We start from the raw sequence: 22,114 nt of genomic DNA, 5'->3' as shown, positions 1-22,114 counted from the left end.
ACTAGGGGGAAGACTGTGTTCAGTTGAACAAAAGAGAGGAAGGAATAGGAGGGAGAGGAGGAATTAAGAGGAGAGGAAGGTGATAGCCAAGAAGAGGAAGAAAACAAAGGAAGAAATCTAAAAAAATTAAAGGTTGTGAAAGGGGGAGAACAATATAGCCAGATTATGAACCCACTCTGCATTTCCATGGTGGCCTCCTGGGCTCAAACCAACAACAATGGAGGAGAAGACCTGAAAGACAAAAAAAGAAGAAAGAACATTTAGATAATTATTTTAACTTCCATATTTTGCCGCAAATTACAATCATACCCCTCAATTGTTTTACAGTTTGCCGTCTTTATTCTTCTAACCTGTCTTTAAAAACAAAAAGAGGTAAATATTAATTAGGCCGTTAGTTAAAATACATTTTATTTCATACTCTCCTCCAGGTAAGAGTACAGATAGGTGAATGAATGCCCTCCCTCTGAACAGTGCCAGAAATGACAACACCGAATCAACAGCAAAGGCTGCTGGGATAGGAGCGGAGGGGGCAGAGAGACAGCTGCAGGACAGGAATGCCAACTGCTAAGCCCCCGCGGCCTTTAACCCCGGGCTGAGCCTCCGCCTATACATACGGCTGTGGGAGCTAGACACCTGCCTGCCTGCCGGCTGCCGACTGACAGTATCACTTCCCAGAACCCGCTAGACGGGTTTCTCATGTGTGAGAAAGTAAGTAGTCATTCATACACACCCTATTCCTCCTAAGACAACACCTTTATGGTGAACACACACACACACACACACACACACACACACACTTCCTCCTCAAAATGCCACACCTCCTTCACTTGTAAATACAGGCACAACGCTTTATGGCCATTTATCACTGGCTGATTTAACCATTTCAAAACACTCCCACCTCAGTTCTTTTTCAATCCTTATCAAGTCATTTTTCCCGGCACTACCTGTCTCTTATCTCCATTCTGCTCTCTTCTGCTCTCTCTCTCTCTCTCGTTGTGACCATCTATCATACACCTTGGCGCCGAAGAGGCGGATGCCGATTAATGCAGCCCTCCGCACCTCTCGGATTCAGAGGGGTTGGGTTAAATGCGGAAGACACAACTGACTAGGTATCCCCTTTTCCCCGTTCCCTCCTGAAGTATCGCCGCTGGGGCGGCAGCGTAGCCTAGTGGTTAGAGCGTTGGACTAGTAACCGGTAGGTTGCAAGTTCAAACCCCTGAGCTGACAAGGTACAAATCTGTCGTTCTGCCCCTGAACAGGCAGTTAACCCACTGTTCCTAGGCCGTCATTGAAAATAAGAATTTGTTCTTAACTGACTTGCCTAGTTAAATGAAGATAAAATTAAATACGGCTAAAGTACATTCCTTCTGCCGTGTTGGTTTGGACCCGACCTACTCTTCCCCACTTAACTGATCCCTCAGTTGGCCCAACATGGTTTCTCATTATGAAACCATTTAAATGCCGACTCATTCTGTTGCAGCCATGCTAGCTCTCCATTAACATTACATGGGGATATTTAAGCAATGCTATCTAACTGAATGTCTAGAATTATAACAATAATTCTAAAAGTTTCTTACAATTAAATGCATTTTTTACTTTTTCTGTTTGGAGCCATTTTCCCAACGAGCAAAGGCCAAGTGAGAGTGTGTGTGTCTCTCTCACATTGCACACATTCCTAATTTTGATGGCCTTCAGACTCAAAATAACCTCTGGTGCAGGAGAAAGCTGGTTGGAGGATGCCCCACATCCACTCCTCAATAGAAAACACTCAGTTTCACTGTGAACAAAACGTCACGACTTCTACACTCAACCCACCGCTCACTCAACACATGATCAATGATGGCTCGCTCATTGCAGTTAAATGCGATGGGAGTGGCACGTGATGTTAGTGGCCACTCTACAATGTCACCAGTGTGTGGCTCAGATGTTTGCGGTGATGGAAGTTGCTGTGACTGAAGGGATGGGATTCTTTGCTGGGCACAGACATTACAGACATGCTGTGTGTGTGTGTAAACTGGATAGGATTGTGGGAGAGTCCGTGGGACGCATGCATGACACAAGAGTCAGGCTGTTTAGAGCCATTCTCCCAAAGAGCAAAAGCCAAGTGTGTGAGAGTGTGTCAACGTGTTCACACGTTTCTGTTTACGCGCATCTCATTTTTCATATGCATGAATGTAGCAGCTTGAGACGTCACACAATTCCACACGAATGCGCCATTCGTCCAAGATCAGCTTAGATGAACGATGCAGGAATCTTTTTTAAGTCGATGTTGCACTGCTATTCCTTACTCATATGATAGTGGGTATTCATTTGACGCTTTTAAACCATTCGATGTACCTGCCTATTCCTAGACTCAGGCCGAAAATACATACCATATGAAATACTTCCTATGGGAGGCATGACAGAGTCGCCTACAGATTCACTTGATATTGCCGTCACCGGAAAAGCCTGACAAAATGTGTTTGTTTCCAAATATATGCAACTATGGAAATGAGGTGGAGGGTTGGACTGACTACCGTACGGCAGGATGAAAGGAATGAAGGAAAGCGGATCTATTTCCCACCTTGTAGTAGCTAGGAGAGAATGTGGCGAGCCGTGACAGCATGTTGTCCCCCGGGTGTGTTTGCACATGATGGGCGATGCACTAACATTCCTGGCTACCGCTGCCTGTCCTCGTATGCAACCCAGGCATCTCCAGGTACTGCATTTGCATACATGTGATTATGACCTAATACAGTAAACATCAAAATGTATCTATGAGCGTTACTATGCAAAAGCATATTCGTTTCATCTCATATAGGACTTCGTTTTAGACATCTAAATTGTCATCCCTCTGGAAATCACATTTAACTCATTGTTATTTTATGCCGCGCCGAAGTATTTTTTTGTACGTGCGAGAGAGTAGCACTACTGTACCAGCATGCATAACAATCCTGGTCTGAAATGAGTCTGGAGCTGCTCTGTGGGTCTGTCAAGCCCTGAGCCTGTTACTGATGTGAGTGATCGTAGCACACCCTCCTGTGTTAGCCCCGGGGCTCAGAATGGGGGATGTGTGTGTGTGTGTGTGTGTTTAATGTTTCAATCTCTAGAACTGGAGAGTTGTCATGTGTTTCCCACAGAGACCAGGAGTGTAGTGGAGATGCCCGTATAATTGTGTATTTCTCACTAATGACCTTCCTGCGTTTTCCCCCCAGGGTTCAGAGAGAAATTAGATTGGTGTGTGTGTGTGTCTGTTATTCTAGACCCTCCACCCAGAGAGCCCTCATGCATACTTATCTCACTAGCATTTGGAACAACAGACTGGTGAGTCACAGGAAAGTCACCATGTTGCCATGGGAGTGTCAGTGTGTGTGTGTAGTATGCATAGGTCTCACTCTAGGCCCTTAAGGAGGTACGTGTGCCCATCTGAGCTCCATTGAGAACAGTCGAGTCACAGCCCAGTCAGCAAGCTACCTGACCTATGGGGGTTCACAGTGAACGGGGCGTTGGCCAAGAGGCATTTCTGTCTGAGCTTGCAGCTACACGTTACCGCTACAAGATTACTCATCATGGACACAGAACATGTCTCCCACCTCTCCTACTCCCCATTTCTCTCTCGCTCTGTGTTAAAATAGAGGTGTGGCACGCATTTCTCCTTTTCCCAAGCTTGGGAGTGTCTTGTCTTTTCAACTGTGCCAATTACCATTAGATAATAGTGAATTAGATGACATTGAAAAGTAATGTCAAAATAGTAGGTATGCAGTCTATCCTGGTACCACACGCTTATATATAAATATATATATATATATATATAATATATATATATATTTGTGTGAATCTGTGGCAGTGTTCGTGCCGTCTGTTCTCCTGGGCAAGGCAGTGGGTTCAGACAATGAGTTCCGATTTAATTGTTGCGCTGTTGCGACACACCCCACATCGCCTTAGTAACAAAGACTTCAGTCACACACACACTATACTGTTGACTATCTAGTCTATCAACTCTTCCTGGTGGTCCAATCAATCTTATTCTCACTTGCGTTTTTTCTAACTGCCTCGGCAGTTTTGACCCTGACTGTACCAGACTGCAGATGGCTATGGTGATAAAGTTGTGATATGACAGATAGGAGAGAAAGAGAGAGCGAGGGAGGCATGTTGAGTGTGTTTCTACAGTGTTCTGGGTGCTGGTAAAACATCAACAGACCTAGAACTTGTGGCTCCTTCACCAAATCCCCCCCATTAGGAAATGAAAAGTACAGATTCCTTGAGCTGTGTTGACCACAAGTTAAAAGTGGTAGTAGTATTGCAATATGTTGTCTGCTGACAGAATGACACTGTGTATACCTGAACACTGTTGCATCGTGGGTAGTGACCAGGAACTGCTGTTGGATTGCATGGTGTGTACATCGGGGTGGACTTTGCTCCTCGGCCCTGCATTCTAAGCAGTGTAATTAGGTCAATGACCGATGGATTCACTCCCTCACTTCCTACTGTACCTTGATCCATTATTATTCAGCGCTGTACTAGGAGCTATTCTTTCCTTTTCCAAACCCCTGCCCTGGCCACCCCCTAACCAACTGGCAGGTGTCTTCACTGACATTTTCAACATGTCCCTGATTGAGTCTGTAATTCCAACATGTTTCAAGCAGACCACCATAGTCCCTGTGCCCAAGAAGGCAACCTGCCTAAATGACTACAGACCCGTAGCACTCACATCCGTAGCCATGAAGTGCTTTGAAAGGCTGGTAATGGCTCACATCAACACCATTAACCCAGAAACCATAGACCCACACCAATTTGCATACCGCCCAAACAGATCCACAGATGATGCAATCTCTATTGCACTCCACACTGCCCTTTCCCTCCTGGACAAAAGGAACACTTATATGAGAATGCTATTCATTGACTACAGCTCAGCGTTCAACACCGTAGTGCCCCCAAAGCTCATCACTAAGCTAAGGATCCTGGGACTAAACAACTCCCTCTGCAACTGGATCCTGGACTTCATAACGGGTCACCCCCAGGTGGTGAGGGTAGGTAGCAACACATCTGCCACACTGATCCTCAACACTGGAGCCCCCCAGGGGTACGTGCTCAGTCCCCACCTGTACTCCCTGTTCACCTACGACTGCATGGCCAGGCACGACTCCAACACCATCATTACGTTTGCAGACGACACAACAGTGGTAGGCCTGATCACCGACAAGGACGGGACAGCCTATAGGGAGGAGGTCAGAGACCTGGCCGGGTGGTGCCAGAATAACAACCTATCCCTCAATGTAACCAAGGCTAAGGAGATGATTGTGGACTACAGAAAAAGGAGGACCGAGCATGCCCCCATTCTCATCGACGGCACTGTAGTGGAGCAGGTTGAGATCTTCAAGTTCCTTGTTGTCCACATCACCAAACTAGAATGGTCCAAACACACCAAGACAGTCATGACAGTCTAATAAGATTTGGCATGGGTCCAGAGATCCTCAAAAAAGGTTCTACAGCTGCAACATCGAGAGCATCCTGACTAGAGGTTGGGCGATTAATTATGTCCAATTTCAAGTTTTCATAACAATCGGTAATCTGCACTTTCAGACGTCACTTACATTGCATTCCATGAGGAAACTGCGTGGCAGGCTGACCACCTGTTATGCAAGTGCAGCAAGGAGCCAAGGTAAGTTGCTAGCTAGCATTAAACTTATCTTGTAAAAAACAAATTAACCTTCACATAAATCACTAGTTAACTACACATGGTTGATGATATTACTAGGTTAACTAGCTTGTCCTGCGTTGCATATAATCAATGCTGTGCCGGTTAATTTATCATCGAATCACAGCCTACTACTACGCCCATCTTTGGATGATTTCACAAAAGCGCAAATGTTGCACGAATGTACCTAACCATAAACATCAATGCCTTTCTTAAAATCAATACACCGAAGTATATATATTTTTAAACCTGCATATTCAGTTAAAAGAAATTCATGTTAGCAGGCAATATTAACTAGGGAAAGTCGTCACTTCTCTTGTGTTCATTGCACGCAGAGTCAGGGTATATGCAACAGTTTGGACCGCCTGGCTCATTGCGAGCTAATTTGCAAGAATTTTACATAATTATGACATAAAATTGAAGGTTGTGCAATGCAACAGCAGTATTTAGACTTAGGTTTGCCTCCCGTTCGATAAAATATGGAACAGTTCCGTATTTCACTGAAAGAATAAGCGTTTTGTTTTCGAAATGATAGTTTCCAGATTTGACCATATTAATGACCTAAGGCCCGTCTTTCTGTGTTTATTATATTATAATTAAGTCTATGATTTGACAGAGCAGTCTGACTGAGCGGTGGTAGGTGGCAGCAGGCTCGTAAGCATTCATTCAAACTTTACTGTGTTTGCCAGCAGCTCTTAGCAATGCTTGCTTCAGTGCTGTTTATGACTTCAAGCCTAAAGACCATCAACTCCTGAGATTAGGCTGGCAATACTAAAGTGCCTATTAGAACATCCAATAGTCAAAAGTATATGAAATACAAAATGGTGTAGAGAGAAATAGTCAACGCGTCATAATTCCTATATTAACTACAATTTAAGACTTCTTAACTGGGAATATTGAACCACCAGCTTTCATATGTTCTCATGTTCTGAGCAAAGAACTTAAACTTTAGCTTTTTTACATGGCACATATTGCACTTTTACTTTCTTCTCCAACACTGTGTTTTTGCATTATTTAAACCTAATTGAGCATGTTTCATTATGTATTTGAGACTAAATAGATTTTATTTATGTATTATATTAAGTTAAAATAAGTGTTCATTGAGTATTGTTGTAATTGTCATTATTAAATTATATATACATACACACACACACACACACACACACACACACACACACACACACACACACACACACAGCCAAAATTTTGAGAATGACAAATATGAATTTTCACAAAGTTTGCTGCTTCAGTGTCTTTAGATATTTTTGTCAGATGTTACTATGGAATACTGAAGTATAATTACAAGCATTTCATAAGTATCAAAGGCTTTTGACAATTACATAAAGGTGATGCAAAGACTCAATATTTGCAGTGTTGACCCTCCTTTTTCAAGACCTCTGCAATCCGCCCTGGCATGCTGTCAATTAACTTCTGGGCCATATCCTGACTGATGGCAGCCCATTCTTGCATAATCTATGCTTGGAGGTGGTCAGAATTTGTGGGTTTTAGTTTGTTCACCCGCCTCTTGAGGATTGACCACAAGTTCTCAATGGGAATAAGGTCTGGGGAGTTTCCTGGCCATGGACCCAAAATATGGGCCACTTAGTTATCACTTTTGCCTTATGGGAAGGTGCTCCATCATGCTGGAAAAGGCATTGTTTGTCACCAAACTGTTCCTGGATGGTTGGGAGAAGTTACTCTCTGAGGATGTGTTGGTACCATTCTTTATTCATGGCTGTGTTCTTAGGCAAAATTGTGAGTGAGCCCACTCCCTTGGCTCTTTTCTAGATGCCCCAAACAATCGGAAAGGGGATTCAGAGAAATGACTTTACCCCAGTCCTCAGCAGTCCAATCCCTGTACCCTTTGCAGAATATCAGTCTGTCCCTGATGTTTTTTCCTGGAGAGAAGTGGCTTCTTTGCTGCCCTTCTAGACACCAGGCCATCCTCCAAAAGTCTTCACCTCACTGTGCGTGCAGATGCACTCACACCTGCATGCTGCCATTCCTGTACTGGTGGTGCCCCAATCCCGCAGCTGAATCAACTTTAGGAGACGGTCCTGACGCTTGCTGGACTTTCTTGGGCGCCCTAAAGCCTTCTTCACAACAATTGAACCGCTCTCCTTGAAGTTCTTGATGATCTGATAAATGGTTGATTTAGGTGCAATCTTACTGGCAGCAATATCCTTGCCTGTGAAGCCCTTTTTGTGCAAAGCAATGATGACAGCACATGTTTCCTTGCAGGTAACCATGTTTGACAGAGGAAGAACAATGTTTCCAAGCACCACCCTCCTTTTGATGCTTCCAGTCTGTTATTCAAACTCAATCAGCATGACAGAGTGATCTCCTTGTCAACACGCACACCTGTGTTAACGAGAGAATCACTGACATGTCAGCTGGTCCTTTTGTGGCAGGGCTGAAATGTAGTGGAAATGTTTTTTGGGATTCAGGGCATTTGCATGACAAGGAGGGACTTTGCAATTAATTGCAATTCATCTAATCACTCTTCATAACATTGTGGAGTATTTGCAATTAATTGCAATTCATCTAATCACTCTTCATAACATTCTGGAGTATATGCAAATTGCCATCATACAAACTGAGGCAGCAGACAGCAGAACATTTATATTTGTGTCATTCTCAACTTTTGGCCACGACTGTATATATTTTTTTAAATGGTCCTCCAATAATCGGTATCGACGTTGAAAAATCATAATCGGTCGACCTCTAATCCTGACTGGTTGCATCACTGCCTGGTACGGCAATTGCTCGGCCTCCGACCGCAAGGCACGACAGAGGGTAGTGCACACGGCCCAGTGATGTACTGGATGGCAGGCAGCTGGGGCTAAGCTGCCTGCCATCCAGGACCTCTACACCAGGCGGTGTCAGAGGAAGGCCCTAAAAATTGTCAAAGACCCCAGCCATAGACTGTTCTCTCTACTACCGCATGGCAAGCGGTAGTCTAGGACAAAAAGGCTTCTCAACAGTTTTTACCCCCAAACCATAAGACCCCTGAACGGGTAATCAAATGGCTACCCGGACTATTTGCATTGTGTGCCTCCCTCCAACCCCTCTTTTATGCTGCAGCTACTCTCTGTTTATCATATATGCATAGTCACTATAACTATACATTCATGTATATATGTACATACTACCTCAATTGGGCCGACCAACCAGGGCTCCCGCACATTGGCTAACCGGGCTATCTGCATTGTGTCCCGCCACCCACCAACCCCTCTTTACACTACAACTACTCTCTTTTCATCATATATGCATAGTCACTTTAACCATATCTACATGTACATACTACCTCAATCAGCCTAACTAACCGGTGTCTGTGTAGCCTCGCTACTGTTTTTCACTGTCTTTTTACTGTTGTTTTTATTTCTTTACTTACCTATTGTTCACCGAATACCTTTTTTGCACTATTGGTTAGAGCCTGTAAGTAAGCATTTCACTGTAAGGTCTACTTCACCTGTTGTATTCAGCTCACGTGACAAATAAACTTTTGATTTGAACCCCACTATTGTTCTTCCTGAGCTACTGGGATAGTTTGGAGGATTCTGATCTTGGGTCAGTTTTACATTTTCCCCCACTAATGGTTAAGGTTAGGATTGGGGGAGGGGAATCTAACTCTAGAGCATTCTGGACTGATGGTCAGGCCTTCCAGGAAGCACAACACAATGAGGGCAGGACTGTCTGACTGTCAGAGAGCCCCCAGTAGACGAGAGTAAAAGAGCGAGATGAATGCGGTTTGGCGCCAATCGCTCGAATCCTGGTGTGACATTCCACGCTAGCCCCATACATTTAGCCGCGTTCGACACACACTTTCCCGCTGCGAACGTCAACCAAAATAGTGCTGAGCTGAAAACGCTGTTTTTAACCCTCTCGCTCTAACCATCTCATCCTGTACGGGCAAACAAACACCAACCCCTCCTCTCAGACAAACAAGTCTTAGCTATTGTCATACATCCAAACCATCTCTTCCTGACTAAACGGGCTCACACAGACGTTCTGTCAGTGGATGCTTAACTAGGTTCCACAGACGGTGTGAATACTGCTCATCATCTCCAGCCTCCACTCACAGGCATGTCAGACTGGAGTGTCCTCATAACCCTGGCAAGTTGTGGCACTGTGCAGTGTGTGTGTGTGTGTGTGTCTTTGGCTCCTATCTGGCAAAACACACCCATGCGCTGGAGAGTATAAACCGTAACATTGCTACATTTAAATTGGAAGCTTTTATTTATTTTACCGTTATATTAAAACAGGTAAGTTGACTGAGAACACATTCTCATTTACAGCAACGTCTCTTTACAGCCCCATCCATTCATACACCGACTTGAATCAAAAATGGCTATTAGCTTAAGCCTTGACACACTAAAAGACATCCAGCGGACCTGGTTTACCAAGAGAAGGTTGACTAAACCAGGCTAGCCTAAGCTACACCCCAAAAGGAACGAAGAGGATAAATGACAAGAGTGGAAGAACCCCAGATCTAAGGAGATAAAAAAAGTGGCTTCAATCCGTTTCAAAAGCCTGATGGGGAAACAAAACCGTGGTGGAGGTGTGGCTAGAGGCATCATAGAACCTTCACAGTCTAAAACCATTGTGGGTCTCTGAAGCCATACATCTACATCTGAGAGCAGCGATACAACGTGCAGAATTGATTTCTGGTCTCGTAGACAGAGGTTTGTTTTCTTGATCCTGGCCAGATGTGCTGCTAAACCAGAGGTAGACTTGTTCCACAGTCAGCCATAAGAGACAGAGGGATCAAGAGACAAAAGACAGCTGTGACAGAGGTGGAGGGAGGGGGGGGGGTGGACAGATCAAGCAGATTTAAGTCCCATTAACCACACATCTGTAAAGCTGCGTTCACTATCCGCGTATAAGGCGGACCTGCCTCCCCCCACCAATGCACACACATCAACACGTACACGCTGGGGGAACTGGGTTAGCGAGATAAAGAGATTTTCCCTCCAAACCTACTCCTGTTTCCCAGGATAAATAACTGAGAAACGGGTCAATCATTTCTAAGAACAGAATGATGTGAAACAGAACTGTTCATTTTTATAGTGTCATGTCTAAATCGGTCTTCTCTACAGACTTTTCTGCATGATCAATCAACACTCAGGCCGGTGACAGACAGCACATTTTATGGAGCGCAATTCACAATGCAGGTCTTCACTCTTGCGCAATACTCACCGGCCCTCCGCTGGCCTCCCTTTAACTCTTGTGGAATCCCAGGAAAAGCTAGACTAGAACATATTATATTTGTGGACTAAGAGGGATGCAAGCTTGCGCTTGTTTGCTGAATGTTAAATGCAATGGCAATAGACTACAGCAGTTATTTATTCAGACCCAGAAGCGAAATCCGTCTGCATCTTAGTCTCGTATGTCATTACAATGAAGGCCAACTAAACATTTTATTTCACTGATGTGAGCAAGGAAGAAATTAAGCAACGAGAGGTAATACGTATTACTCACGTCGTACAACATTAAGGGAAATATTATGAAAGGTAGGCTAATGAGTCAGCCTACTAACTATCGGAGATTCCCAAAGATTTGAAAGCTGCCGCTGTCATCCCCCTCTTCAAAGGGGGAGACACTCCAGACCCAAACTGCTACAGACCAATATCTATCCTACCCTGCATCTCTAAGGTCTTCGAAAGCCAAGTTAACAAACAGATTACTGACCATTTTGAATCACATCGTACCTTCTCAGCTATGCAATCTGGTCTCCGAGCTGGTCATGGGTGCACCTCAGCCACGCTCAAGGTCCTTAACGATATCACCGCCATCGATAGGAGACATTACTGTACAGCTGTGTTCATCGACCTGGCCAATGCTTTCGACTCTGTCAATCACCACATTCTTATTGGCAGACTCAACAGCCTTGGTTTCTCAAATGATTGCCTCGCCTGGTTCACCAACTACTTCTCTGATAGAGCTCAGTGTGTCAAATCGGAGGGCCTGTTGTCCGGACATCTGGCAGTCTCTATGGGGGTGCCACAGGGTTCAATTCTCGGGCCAACTCTCTTCTTTGTATACATCATGGTGCTTGCCTACGGAGCTGTGAGGGGAACGGCACCGCAGTACCTCCAGGCTCTGATCAGGCCCTACACCCAAGCAAGGGCACTGCGTTCATCCACCTCTGGCCTGCTCGCCTCCCTACCATTGAGGAAGTACAGTTCCCGCTCAGCCCAGTCAAAACTGTTCGCTGCTCTGGCCCCCCAATGGTGGAACAAATTCCCTCACGACGCCAGGACAGCGGAGTCAATCACCACCTTCCGGAGACACCTGAAACCCCACCTCTTCAAGGAATACCTAGGATAGGATAAGTAATCCTTCTCACCCCCCCTTAATGATTTAGATGCACTATTGTAAAGTGGCTGTTCCACTGGATGTCAGAAGGTGAATTCACCAATTTGTAAGTCGCTCTGGATAAGAGCGTCTGCTAAATGACTTAAATGTAATGTAATGTAACATCAATGATGTCGCTCTTGCTGCTGGTGATTCTCTGATCCACCTCTACGCAGACGACACCATTCTGTATACTTCTGTCCCTTCTTTGGACACTGTGTTAACTAACCTCCAAACAAGCTTCAATGCCATACAACTCTCCTTCCGTGGCCTCCAACTGCTCTTAAACGCAAATAAAACTAAATGCATGCTATTCAACCGATTGCTGCCTGCACCTGCCCGCCCATCCAGCATTACTACTCTGGACGGCGCTGACTTAGAATACGTGGATAACTACAAATACCTAGGTGTCTGGCTAGGCTGTAAACTCTCCTTCCAGAGTCACATTAAGCATCTCCAATCAAAAATTAAATCGGCTTCCTATTTCGCAACAAAGCTTCCTTCACTCATGCTGCCAAACATACCCTCGTAAAACTGACCATCCTACCGATCCTTGACTTCGGCGATGTCATCTATAAAATAGCCTCCAACACTCTACTCAGCAAATTGGATGCAATCTATCACAGTGCCATCCGTTTTGCCACAAAAGCCCCAAACACTACTCACCACTGCGACTACTCACCACTGCGACGCTCTCATTGGCTGGCCCTCGCTTCATACTTGTCGCCAAACCCACTGGCTACAGGTTATCTACAAGTCTCTGCTAGGTAAAACCCCACCCTATCTCAGCTCGTCGCTGGTCACCATAGCAGTACCCACTCGTAGCACGCGCTCCAGCAGGTATATCTCACTGGTCACCCCCAAAGCCAATTCCTCCTTTGGTCGCCTTTCCTTCCCGTTCTCTGCTGCCACTGACTGGAACGAATTGCAAAAAAAAATCACAGAAGCTGGAGATTCCCATCTCCCTCACTAGCTTTAAGAACCAGCTGTCAGAGCAGCTCACAGGTCACTGCACCTGTTCATAGCCCATCTACCTCATCCCCATACTGTATTTATTTTGCACCACGGTATCTCTACTTGCACATCCATCTTTTGCACATCTACCATTCCAGTGTATAATTGCTATATTGTCATTACTTCGCCACCATGGCCTATTTATTGCCTTAACTCCCTTATTTGACCTAATTTGCACTAACTGTATATCGACTTTTTTCTTTTTTTCTACCATATTATTGACTAGGTTTTGTTTATTCCATGTGTAACTGTGTTGTTGTATGTGTCGAACTGCTATGCTTTATCTTGGCTAGGTCGCAGTTGCAAATGAGAACTTGTTCTCAACTAGCTTACCTGGTTAAATATGTGAAATAAATAAATAAATCAAAATTATACAAATGTAAAAATAGGCCATATTATATTTCAAAATTCAAATGTAACTTTACAGGCTGTATGTCCTACACCAGCAATACGTGTTTGCTCCCAGCGTCATGGTTTGAACAAAGTGCATAATTCCAGTCCATGCAACACAACAATACAGCCCACCATTAAAAATATTACTGGAGCTGGTTTAAAATATATTTATTTACCGAAGAGCGAATACAACTATGGGCTTGGATCTTTTTCTGTTGTGCGTCATGTGCAGTAGGCTATTGTATAACGGCACAATCATTTGGCCTTTTTTTGGGGCGTGTGCTAATAAAATGTCTTTAATGTTTGGCTCATCTGGCTCAGGTAGTATCGGGCTTCAATTTTCATGCCGAGCACAGCTCTAATCAAACCCTAACATTTATATGACACTTCCGGTTTTGGTAGGAAATAATGTTATTTAGCAGACACTCTTATATAGAGCGACTTACAGTTAGTGCATTCATTTTAAGATGGCTCGGTGGGACAACCACATATCACAGGCATAGTGAGTACACCTTCCCTCAATAAAGTAGCTATCAACAAAGACAGAGCTAGTAAGGGGGGGGGGGTGGCTGATTTAAAATACTCTTAAATGAGATAGGGTTTCAGGTGATTTCAGAAAAGATGGACGGGGACTCTGCTGTCCTAGCTTCAGGGGGGTGGCTGGTCTGCCATTGGGGTGCCAGGACAGAGACGAGCTTGGTCCTGCGGAGTCATAGCTGCTTGGAGCTGCTGAGAAATGCCGGGTTACCCAGGAGAAAAGTGATTTATTCTCGGGATGGAACATTTGTAAAAGACCCCCCCCCCAAAAAAAACTCCACATCCCTGCCAATTCTCCAAATAGATTTGCAGCTCCGCTGCTAAGAGGCCATGGTCAGTAAGTGCTCCCTAGACACAGTTCACACACAGCTGTGTGACCCCTGTGTGCGTCTGGTAGGTGGTTTTGGTCCAGCTTGCCTGCTGAGAGAAAGCTTAAACCCCGCCAGGACCCGCTCACCACCACCTCCCCCTCTTATTCACACTCTCCCACTCACCCGTCACTTTGTCCACTGTGGGACTACTGGAAGAAATAGGGATTAATTGGCCAACTGTGGAGTATAAAAACCGACACGGGAGGATGTGCAGCGGTGTGGAGCGTGATGCTAATCGATCGCCTGTGTGCGCTACAGGAAGTTGTGGTTATTCCACGGTCAGACCAGGCTATGACTCAGCAGCACCGGGGGTCTGGATTGTTGTTTCCCCAGTCAGAGGGATAGGCTCAACGACATTTGCTACACAGAGATAATTGTTTCCCGTGTAGATACAACCACATAAAAAAACTGGGTTGGGACAATATCTAGTTACAGTTATCAGTCAAACCTGAAGGTGCAGGAAACTATCTGTGAATGTTCACTTAGAAGGTGAATGCTTCCCACTTGAGCGTGAGCTACACTCTATTTAAACCAACTTCAGTGGCCCTCAACCTAGAGCAAGACAACCTCTCCCTCAACTTGAGCAAGACAAAGGAGATGATCATGGATTACAGAAAAAGGAGGGCCGGACACACCCCCATTCACATTGATCAAGTTCCATCGTGTCCACATCACCAACAAACTATCATGGTCCAAACACACTAAGACAGCCATGATGAGGACAAAACACTGTTTCCCTCTCAGGAGACTGAAAAGATTTGGCATGGGTCCCCACATCCTCAAAATGTTATACAGCTGCACCATTGAGAGCACCGTGTCCGGTTGCATCAGTGCCTGGTATAGCAGCTGTTTGGCATCCGACCATAAAGTGCTACAGAGGGTAGTGCGTATGGCCCAGTACATCACTTCCTGCCATCCAGGACCCATATACAAGGCAGTGTCAGAGGAAGGCCCAAAAAATTGTCAGACTCCAGTCACCCTAGTCATAGATTGTTCTCTCTGCTACAGCACGGCAAGCGGTACCAGAGCACCAAGTCTAGGTCCAAAAGGCTCCTTAACAGCTTCTACCCCCAAGCCACAAGACAAGATAAGAACAATCAAATGGCAACCCAAACTATTTGCATTGACACCACCCTCCCCCTTTTTGTTTTTACACTGCTGCTACTCGCTGATTATTATCTACAGTCACTTTACCCCTACCTACATGTACAAATTACCTCGACTAACCTAGTTATTTTATCAAGTCAAAGCCTAATTGTTATTTTTTACTTTAGTTTATTTAGTAGATATTTTCTTAACTCCATTTTCTTAACTGCGTTGTTGGTTAAGGGGCTTGTAAGGAAGAATTTCACGGTAAGGTCAACACCTGCTGTATTCGGAGCATGTGACAAATAAAATTTGACTTGAGGTTAGAGTCCAGGTTGTGAGTTCGATCCCCGGCCGAGTGTGACCAAAGACTGCAAAAATGGGACCTGATGAGTGTCTGATTTGCACTCAAACATACCCTCGTAAAACTGACTATCCTACCGATCCTTGACTTTGGCGATGTAATTTACCAAAAATCCTCCAACACTCTACTCAGCAAACTGGATGTAGTCTATTACAGTGCCATCTGTTCTGTCACCAAAGCCCCATATACTACCCACCACTGCAAACTGTATGCTCTCGTTGGCTGGCCCTCGCTACATATTCGTCGCCAAACCACTGGATCCAGGTCATCTATAAGTCTTTGCTAGGTAAAGCACTGCCTTATCTCAGCTCACTGGTCATCCCCAAAGCCAACACCCACTTTGGTCGCCGTTCCTTCCAGTTCCCTGCTGCCAATGCCTGGAACAAATTGCATTTCTTTAAAAAATAAATCAAATAAAAAGGCACTGAAGCTGGAGACAAATCTCCCTCTCTAAGCATCAGCTGTCAGAGCAGCGTACCGATCACTGTACACAGCCAATCTGTAAATAGCGCTCTATTGCCTTACCTCCCTAATCTTCTACATTTGCACACACACTGTACATAGATTTTTCTATTGTGTTTTTGACTGTACGTTTGTTTGTAACTGTTGTTTTTGTTGCACTGCTTTGCTTTATCTTGGCCAGGTTGCAGTTGTAAATGAGAACTTGATCTCAACTGGCCTACCTAGTTAAATAAAGCTGAAATACATTTTCAAAAATGTTCCAGCTACTTTCTTACAGTCCATTTATCAGTCCACCGATAACAGCCAGTTGATGGAACTCCCCTCTCGGCTCCACTAGCATACCAAACCCCCACTACAGTCAGGCACATTGAAAGGCTTAAGTACACAAAGCAGGGCCCTGCTGGCAGGATCGCATGTGAAACAGAGCGCAAGCACACATTCTCCAACTTGAAAGAGGGGACGATATCGGATTCTATGAACATCCACGTCTAAGAGAACCCGCGTGTCAAAGACATTTTACGTCTGTTTATAATATGCTTTCAAGAGTCAAAGCATGAAGCCTCTCGGACTTTCAAATTGAGGATTAGGCCTAGTCTTGAGTTTTAGAGTTTGGCTTACTGGACTTGACGAAATGATTCATTACCATCCTAGCTAAATACAGTGACAGCATTAGAAAACAGTGGACAGTTCCAAGACGGTAACAGCATGGTTTTACATTACAGCAGCTACATGGTGTCATTAGCAGTGATTCATCGGGAGAAATGCAATGCCTTAGCTAATGTTATTGTGTTAATTGACATACCCTGGAAAACAGCCTGGAATACAGCTAGCAGTCAACTGGCAAATAAAAAGAAACAATGACTTGCAAGTCATTCAACAAGTCAATGTAGGTTCTATTTGACCGTGTAACACAATAATGTCTAAACCAGTAACTGATTAAATAATCATTCTAATTAGGCTTAGATCAGTAGATGTGTCGAAAGTGTATCACACCAGACCAGAGGGCATACAGTTGCCGCAGATTGGGACGAGCTAGTTGGGTAATTCATGTTACCCCCTGTACGCTCCAAGCACTAAGAATTATAGGCGGTCAGTGTTGTCTCCGAGGTGTGGAAGTGCAGAGTTGGATCAGATTACACAGAGAAGGGAAGCAGGGAAGGAAGAAAGTGTGTAGCGGTAGAACTAGGCCTTCATGTCTGCGTGGCTTCTCTGATGTAACAACGACAGTGTGTTTCCCCCGTCTCCATTGTTATAGAGCCCTCAAACTCAACTCTGGACCCGAAGCCAGTTCCACTGCTCCCCCCCTCCATTGTTCCCCTCTAACCAAGGACCGATTTAGACCTGGGACACCAGGTGTGCTCAATTAATTATCAGGTAGAACGGAGAACCAGCAGGCTCCTGGCTCTTGTAGGGAGTAACGGGAGGCTGTGTTGTCACTGCAAGGAAGGACGATGCTGCATGACCTCTGATGCTGCATGACCTCTGATGTAACATGCTGGGCTGCTGTCCACAATTACTCTGTATGGAGGAAGAATGGACAAGGAGGCGTGTGTCACAATATCTAGGGTGAATGGGAGGATGTCAATGGGAGTGAATGGAAATAAGTGTTTCTATAGTGAACTCAGTTTCTCAGTGATTGGGGGGACTATACAAGAGTTTTGCACAGAGCAACTAGAATGGATGTCCGTCATGGTCTGGACAGCGAGGTTCGCTTGGTCTAAAGCCCCCCTTTAGGGTTAGTGGGGAGGCTTCGCCTGCTGCAGCGTGGATACTGGATATATGCATGGCTGTACTGGTGAGCATTGAGGCAATACGACAGATGATGAATATTTCAGAAAGATCAGAGGCGGGAGGGGAGGCTAGGGAGAGCGGGGAGGATTCCATTTGAGGGGACGCTAAAGAATACCACCCCCCCCACAAGAAGTTAGTCTGACTAAGCCTGTACCAGACATCTTTGGAGGGGAAGCTGGAGTAGTTGCATTTACCTGCAGTGTTTAGGCTTCCACTTTAAAAAAAAAAGTTATTTGTGTAAACCGTGACCAACACAAAAGACGACAGGGGACTGAAGCACGGACGGAAGAATTACAAATAACCTTTTTCTTTCTTTCCTTGGTGTAGTGAGGTTATTGTGAGGCGTTGCTTCCATAAAGGCCACCTACACGCCACACGTCAATCATCGCAACAGACACTTCATATCTGTGTGTGAATTATAGTCACTCCTCTCGAGGATGATGAGTCTCTTCTCTGATACGGCGTCTCGACGGGGAAGAATTCCCAGTCGCTAGCGTTGCTTTTCCACCGCACCCGCACTTTCTCCCTTCTCCTCTCCCTGCTCATTGGAGTGCAATTAAACAGATGAGTAGGAAGTGGGAGATGAGAGCAGGGTGAAGAGGGACACCACGGCAATGACGAGGAGTAATCATCCAAGTCGACTTACTGAGAAGCACTGCTGAGTGTAGGCTAAACGAACCAGCCCAACTGTAAAACCTGTGTTTAAGTCACCCATGGATTCAGGAATCCAGTCCCTCCCTTCTTGTGAAATTGTGTCAGGAATGAAAGAAAAAAAAAGATCAAAAGGTAATATATTCATAAAAGAAACAGACAGTAATGGATGCAGCTATTTCCAGCATGCCGTCAGCAGATGTGGCCTGGTGGTTTATGAAGAGCTGTCTGATAGGAGCCGACTTGAAAATAATACAGTTGGCAGAGTAGTACCAGACTTCCAGAGCACCAAGTGATGGGGAGAAACGGTTGTTAGGCCACCCCGGGGAAAAAATGTATTGAGTGAATAACTCATATTCATGATGGTAATAGGAGCACAGCTGTGTTGGTCGCCCGGGCGACGCCAGCTTGGATGGAGTCTTTCATATCGTGCCACCTCTGCCACTCCACTGATGACTGGCTTCCAAGACGCTTTGGGCCTCTCTCGCGTGCTTAAATCATAGCATTCTCCAACTTAGAGGGCTCAGGCGTCAGACCTCCCTGCTGTTTTGCATCGACAGGCTTTACTACTTCATATCTTCTGGTCTGCCCTTGTGTAAATGTCCTTGACATTTGCAACAGCCGTCCAATATGGAAGTCGCCTTTAGTCTGGGGATAACATATCAAAAGATAGTGATTTTTGTCTTTGTTCTATGAAACTCTTTTTTAAATGGTGGCAAAGGGGAGGGTAGAAGTCAGAGTAAATCTGCTTTGGGTTGATAACAGCATTGTCTGAAGATATCTTAAGCCCCTGTCCGGTTGATTTAACCCTTCGGAGATTAGGCCGCTATCGCCCCACCTCCTCTTTAACCCCAGATAGAAGACGAGTCCATATCATGGCTGACCAGAAAAATAATCCCAATCTTCCACCCCCATATGTAGCCTACACATGCACGCAAACACACTCAACCTGGATACACACATTGGCACCGAGGCCTGGTCCCACGCGTGGTCCGATTAGGTTCTGCGGCGTAACGGAGCTCTCTGTGGTGCTCAGGCGCCACCGGGGAGAGAGGGCATGGGGTGAGGAGAGAGACTGAAGTCAAGAAGAGGGAGGAGAATTAGGCAGGGAAGGGTCACATTTGAGAAGTGGCAAACATGGGACCAAGTTAGAGACGCATGGAACAAGACACCATGATGGGGGGGGGGGGGAAGCAAGGAAGGAAGGAAAAGAAAGACAAGGAGATATATGGAGTCGGTTGAGTCGTCAGTAATCCCATTGTTGGCCAATATCAAGGAATTAAGTAAGGGGGAGGATTAGCGCCAGTATGACCCCAGCTGCAACCCACCCCCCCCAAAAAAACTTGTTTTGATGCCATTGTTCTTGGTTGTTTCTGGTCATTGGAATGGCATGATCATGACTGGTGTGAGAGGAGGGAGCTCTCCATTTTGACAGACATCTGTACAGCTCTAATGCCAGGCGGTGCCATGTCAAATTTGACTTGGACAATTATTAAAAGTTGGTCTTGGGAGTATTTGAAAAGACTAAACCACGTAAGATGAGCGAACGAGATAATGTTATTTCGGGTTGCATGTTGAAAGTGGATTTACTTGTGAAATAAAATGAGAGGATCTGTGCTCTGTTATCGCAGTGGCATAGAGTGGGGTAGTAAAGCTACTGTAACTAATGGCATATGGTTCCCTTTGGTCAAAGATGAAGTATGAGGCAACAGAGGTTCACTGGTATGGATAATGTCATCAGCCTGAACACCTGGTTTGTGTCCAATGGGCCTTGAAAAGTAGTAGTGCACTATATAGGGAATAGGGTGCCAATTGGGACAAAGACCTGGACATTACTGGCACTGGTTCCCTTCTGGATCTGAACTGCCCTAAAAGAGAATGTATTGTAGGTGTGAAGGTCTTGTAAGGACATTTTGGTATCAATGCCTCATTGTTGATCAGTATTATTCATCCTGACCCATGCAGGAACTCATGTCATGCCCCACCCCCAACTCACTGGGGTTGTCAAAGCCCCCAGCTGAACCCTTGAATAGAGATTACATACTAGGGGCTCCCGAGTGGCACAGTGGTTAGGTGCAAGAGGTGCCACTACAGTCCCTAGTTCAAATCCAGGCTGTATCACACCCGGCCGTGATTGGAGTCCAATAGGGCGGCGCACAATTGGCCCAGCGTCGTCCGGGTTTGGCCGTCATTGTAAATAAGAATTTGTTGTATAGTCTTCTGTAGGACATAGCTTTGGCCCTGACTAGGGTGGCAGTGGATTTGACAATGGATGAGGGGTAGACAAACTTCGATCGTCTCTCACTCTCTGCTGTGTACTGTCACACCACGAATGACTTTCAGCTCTATTCTACTGAAGGATAAAGGAAACCGCACACTGCTCTTGTTAGTATCACTGATCACTTTAATAAGCTTTATTCTATTGAAATTTGCATGATGTTAAGTTATAATAGTTTGTCCCCAAAAAATGTTGGCGCATCTATTTGGCAGGAACAGCGTTTGACAAAACCTTGTTGCGGCAAACTAAAAACATTTGCTCTTAAACAGGCAGGAAGGAGTAAACGGTTTCTGTTGCATAACGTTTTGCAACGGTATCGGCGTAATGCATACACCCACGATAACTAAATGTCCGACTTTAACGACGTTTGGGTGGCGACTAGACACTTGACAATAGGAAAGGAACATTACGCTATTCTGCCATCAAGTACAGAGACAAATACAAAAATTGACGGAGACATTGTATCCAGACCGGGAAGAACATTTATGGAACGCTGGAGAATCGTGTTTCCAGTTTAGAGACAAGCGCAACACAGGAATGGAGAAACTGTATCCTATCCCACTCGACTCACTTGACACGAATTTACTCTCTCTCCGAAGACTGTCAATACACGGGAATGTGACAATAAATACATATCTTTCTTACCTGTCAAAATACAATAAATTGTTTCGAATATTCCAAAGTCTACGCAGGTCCACAAACAGACTTTACCAACGATATACTTTGTCCCCTCTGCCTCACCTCAACTGCGGTAGGATGATACTCAGAACAATGAGTAAAAAGCCTAACACCAGCGACTCCGCCTCTCTTACCAGTGTTGTCGACCCCACCCTTCACTTCTCCACAATTTGGAATGTAAACGCAATTGGCCAGAACAAAACAAATGTGGCGTTACTTGGGTCTATACAGTAATATGAATATTAATGTTGTTTCCCAAACGTATTTTTGGTCAACAACATTACTAAAACATTGTTGTTTTGTTTTCGAATTTACAACGAAGGATAAAATGTTAGTGGTTAGCATGGCCTGCTCACACACAGGGCATTAGTCTACCTGTGTGAGAAAGTAGACTACAGAACGGCCACACCTTGGGCTTCGTCATGAAACTTGCCTAGACAGAAAGGTGAGTCACA

The 22,114-nt window shown here is 45.1% G+C and overlaps 1 protein-coding gene across 2 annotated transcripts in view; it reads right to left on the bottom strand.

The window, feature by feature from the left end:
• Positions 1-21,764, bottom strand: part of LOC135523464 (junction plakoglobin-like) — a 30,355-nt gene extending 8,591 nt beyond the window's left edge. The window contains exons 1-2 of one of the 2 annotated variants that reach the window (XM_064950154.1): positions 21,627-21,764; positions 176-231 (exon numbers count right to left, since the gene is read on the bottom strand). In XM_064950154.1, the coding sequence (XP_064806226.1) occupies positions 176-188 (13 nt within the window). In that variant the 5' untranslated portion in view covers positions 189-231; positions 21,627-21,764. Of the gene's footprint in view, positions 1-175; positions 232-404; positions 429-21,626 lie in introns of those variants that run through there. The other variant, XM_064950161.1, reaches the window with a different exon arrangement.
• Between the last annotated feature and the right edge of the window lie 350 nt (positions 21,765-22,114).

The sequence above is a fragment of the Oncorhynchus masou genome, chromosome 4 (assembly GCF_036934945.1).
Source record: "Oncorhynchus masou masou isolate Uvic2021 chromosome 4, UVic_Omas_1.1, whole genome shotgun sequence".
Taxonomy (NCBI): domain Eukaryota; kingdom Metazoa; phylum Chordata; class Actinopteri; order Salmoniformes; family Salmonidae; genus Oncorhynchus; species Oncorhynchus masou.
Note: the sequence above shows the minus strand (reverse complement) of the source record. Positions and strands in the feature narration are given on the sequence as shown.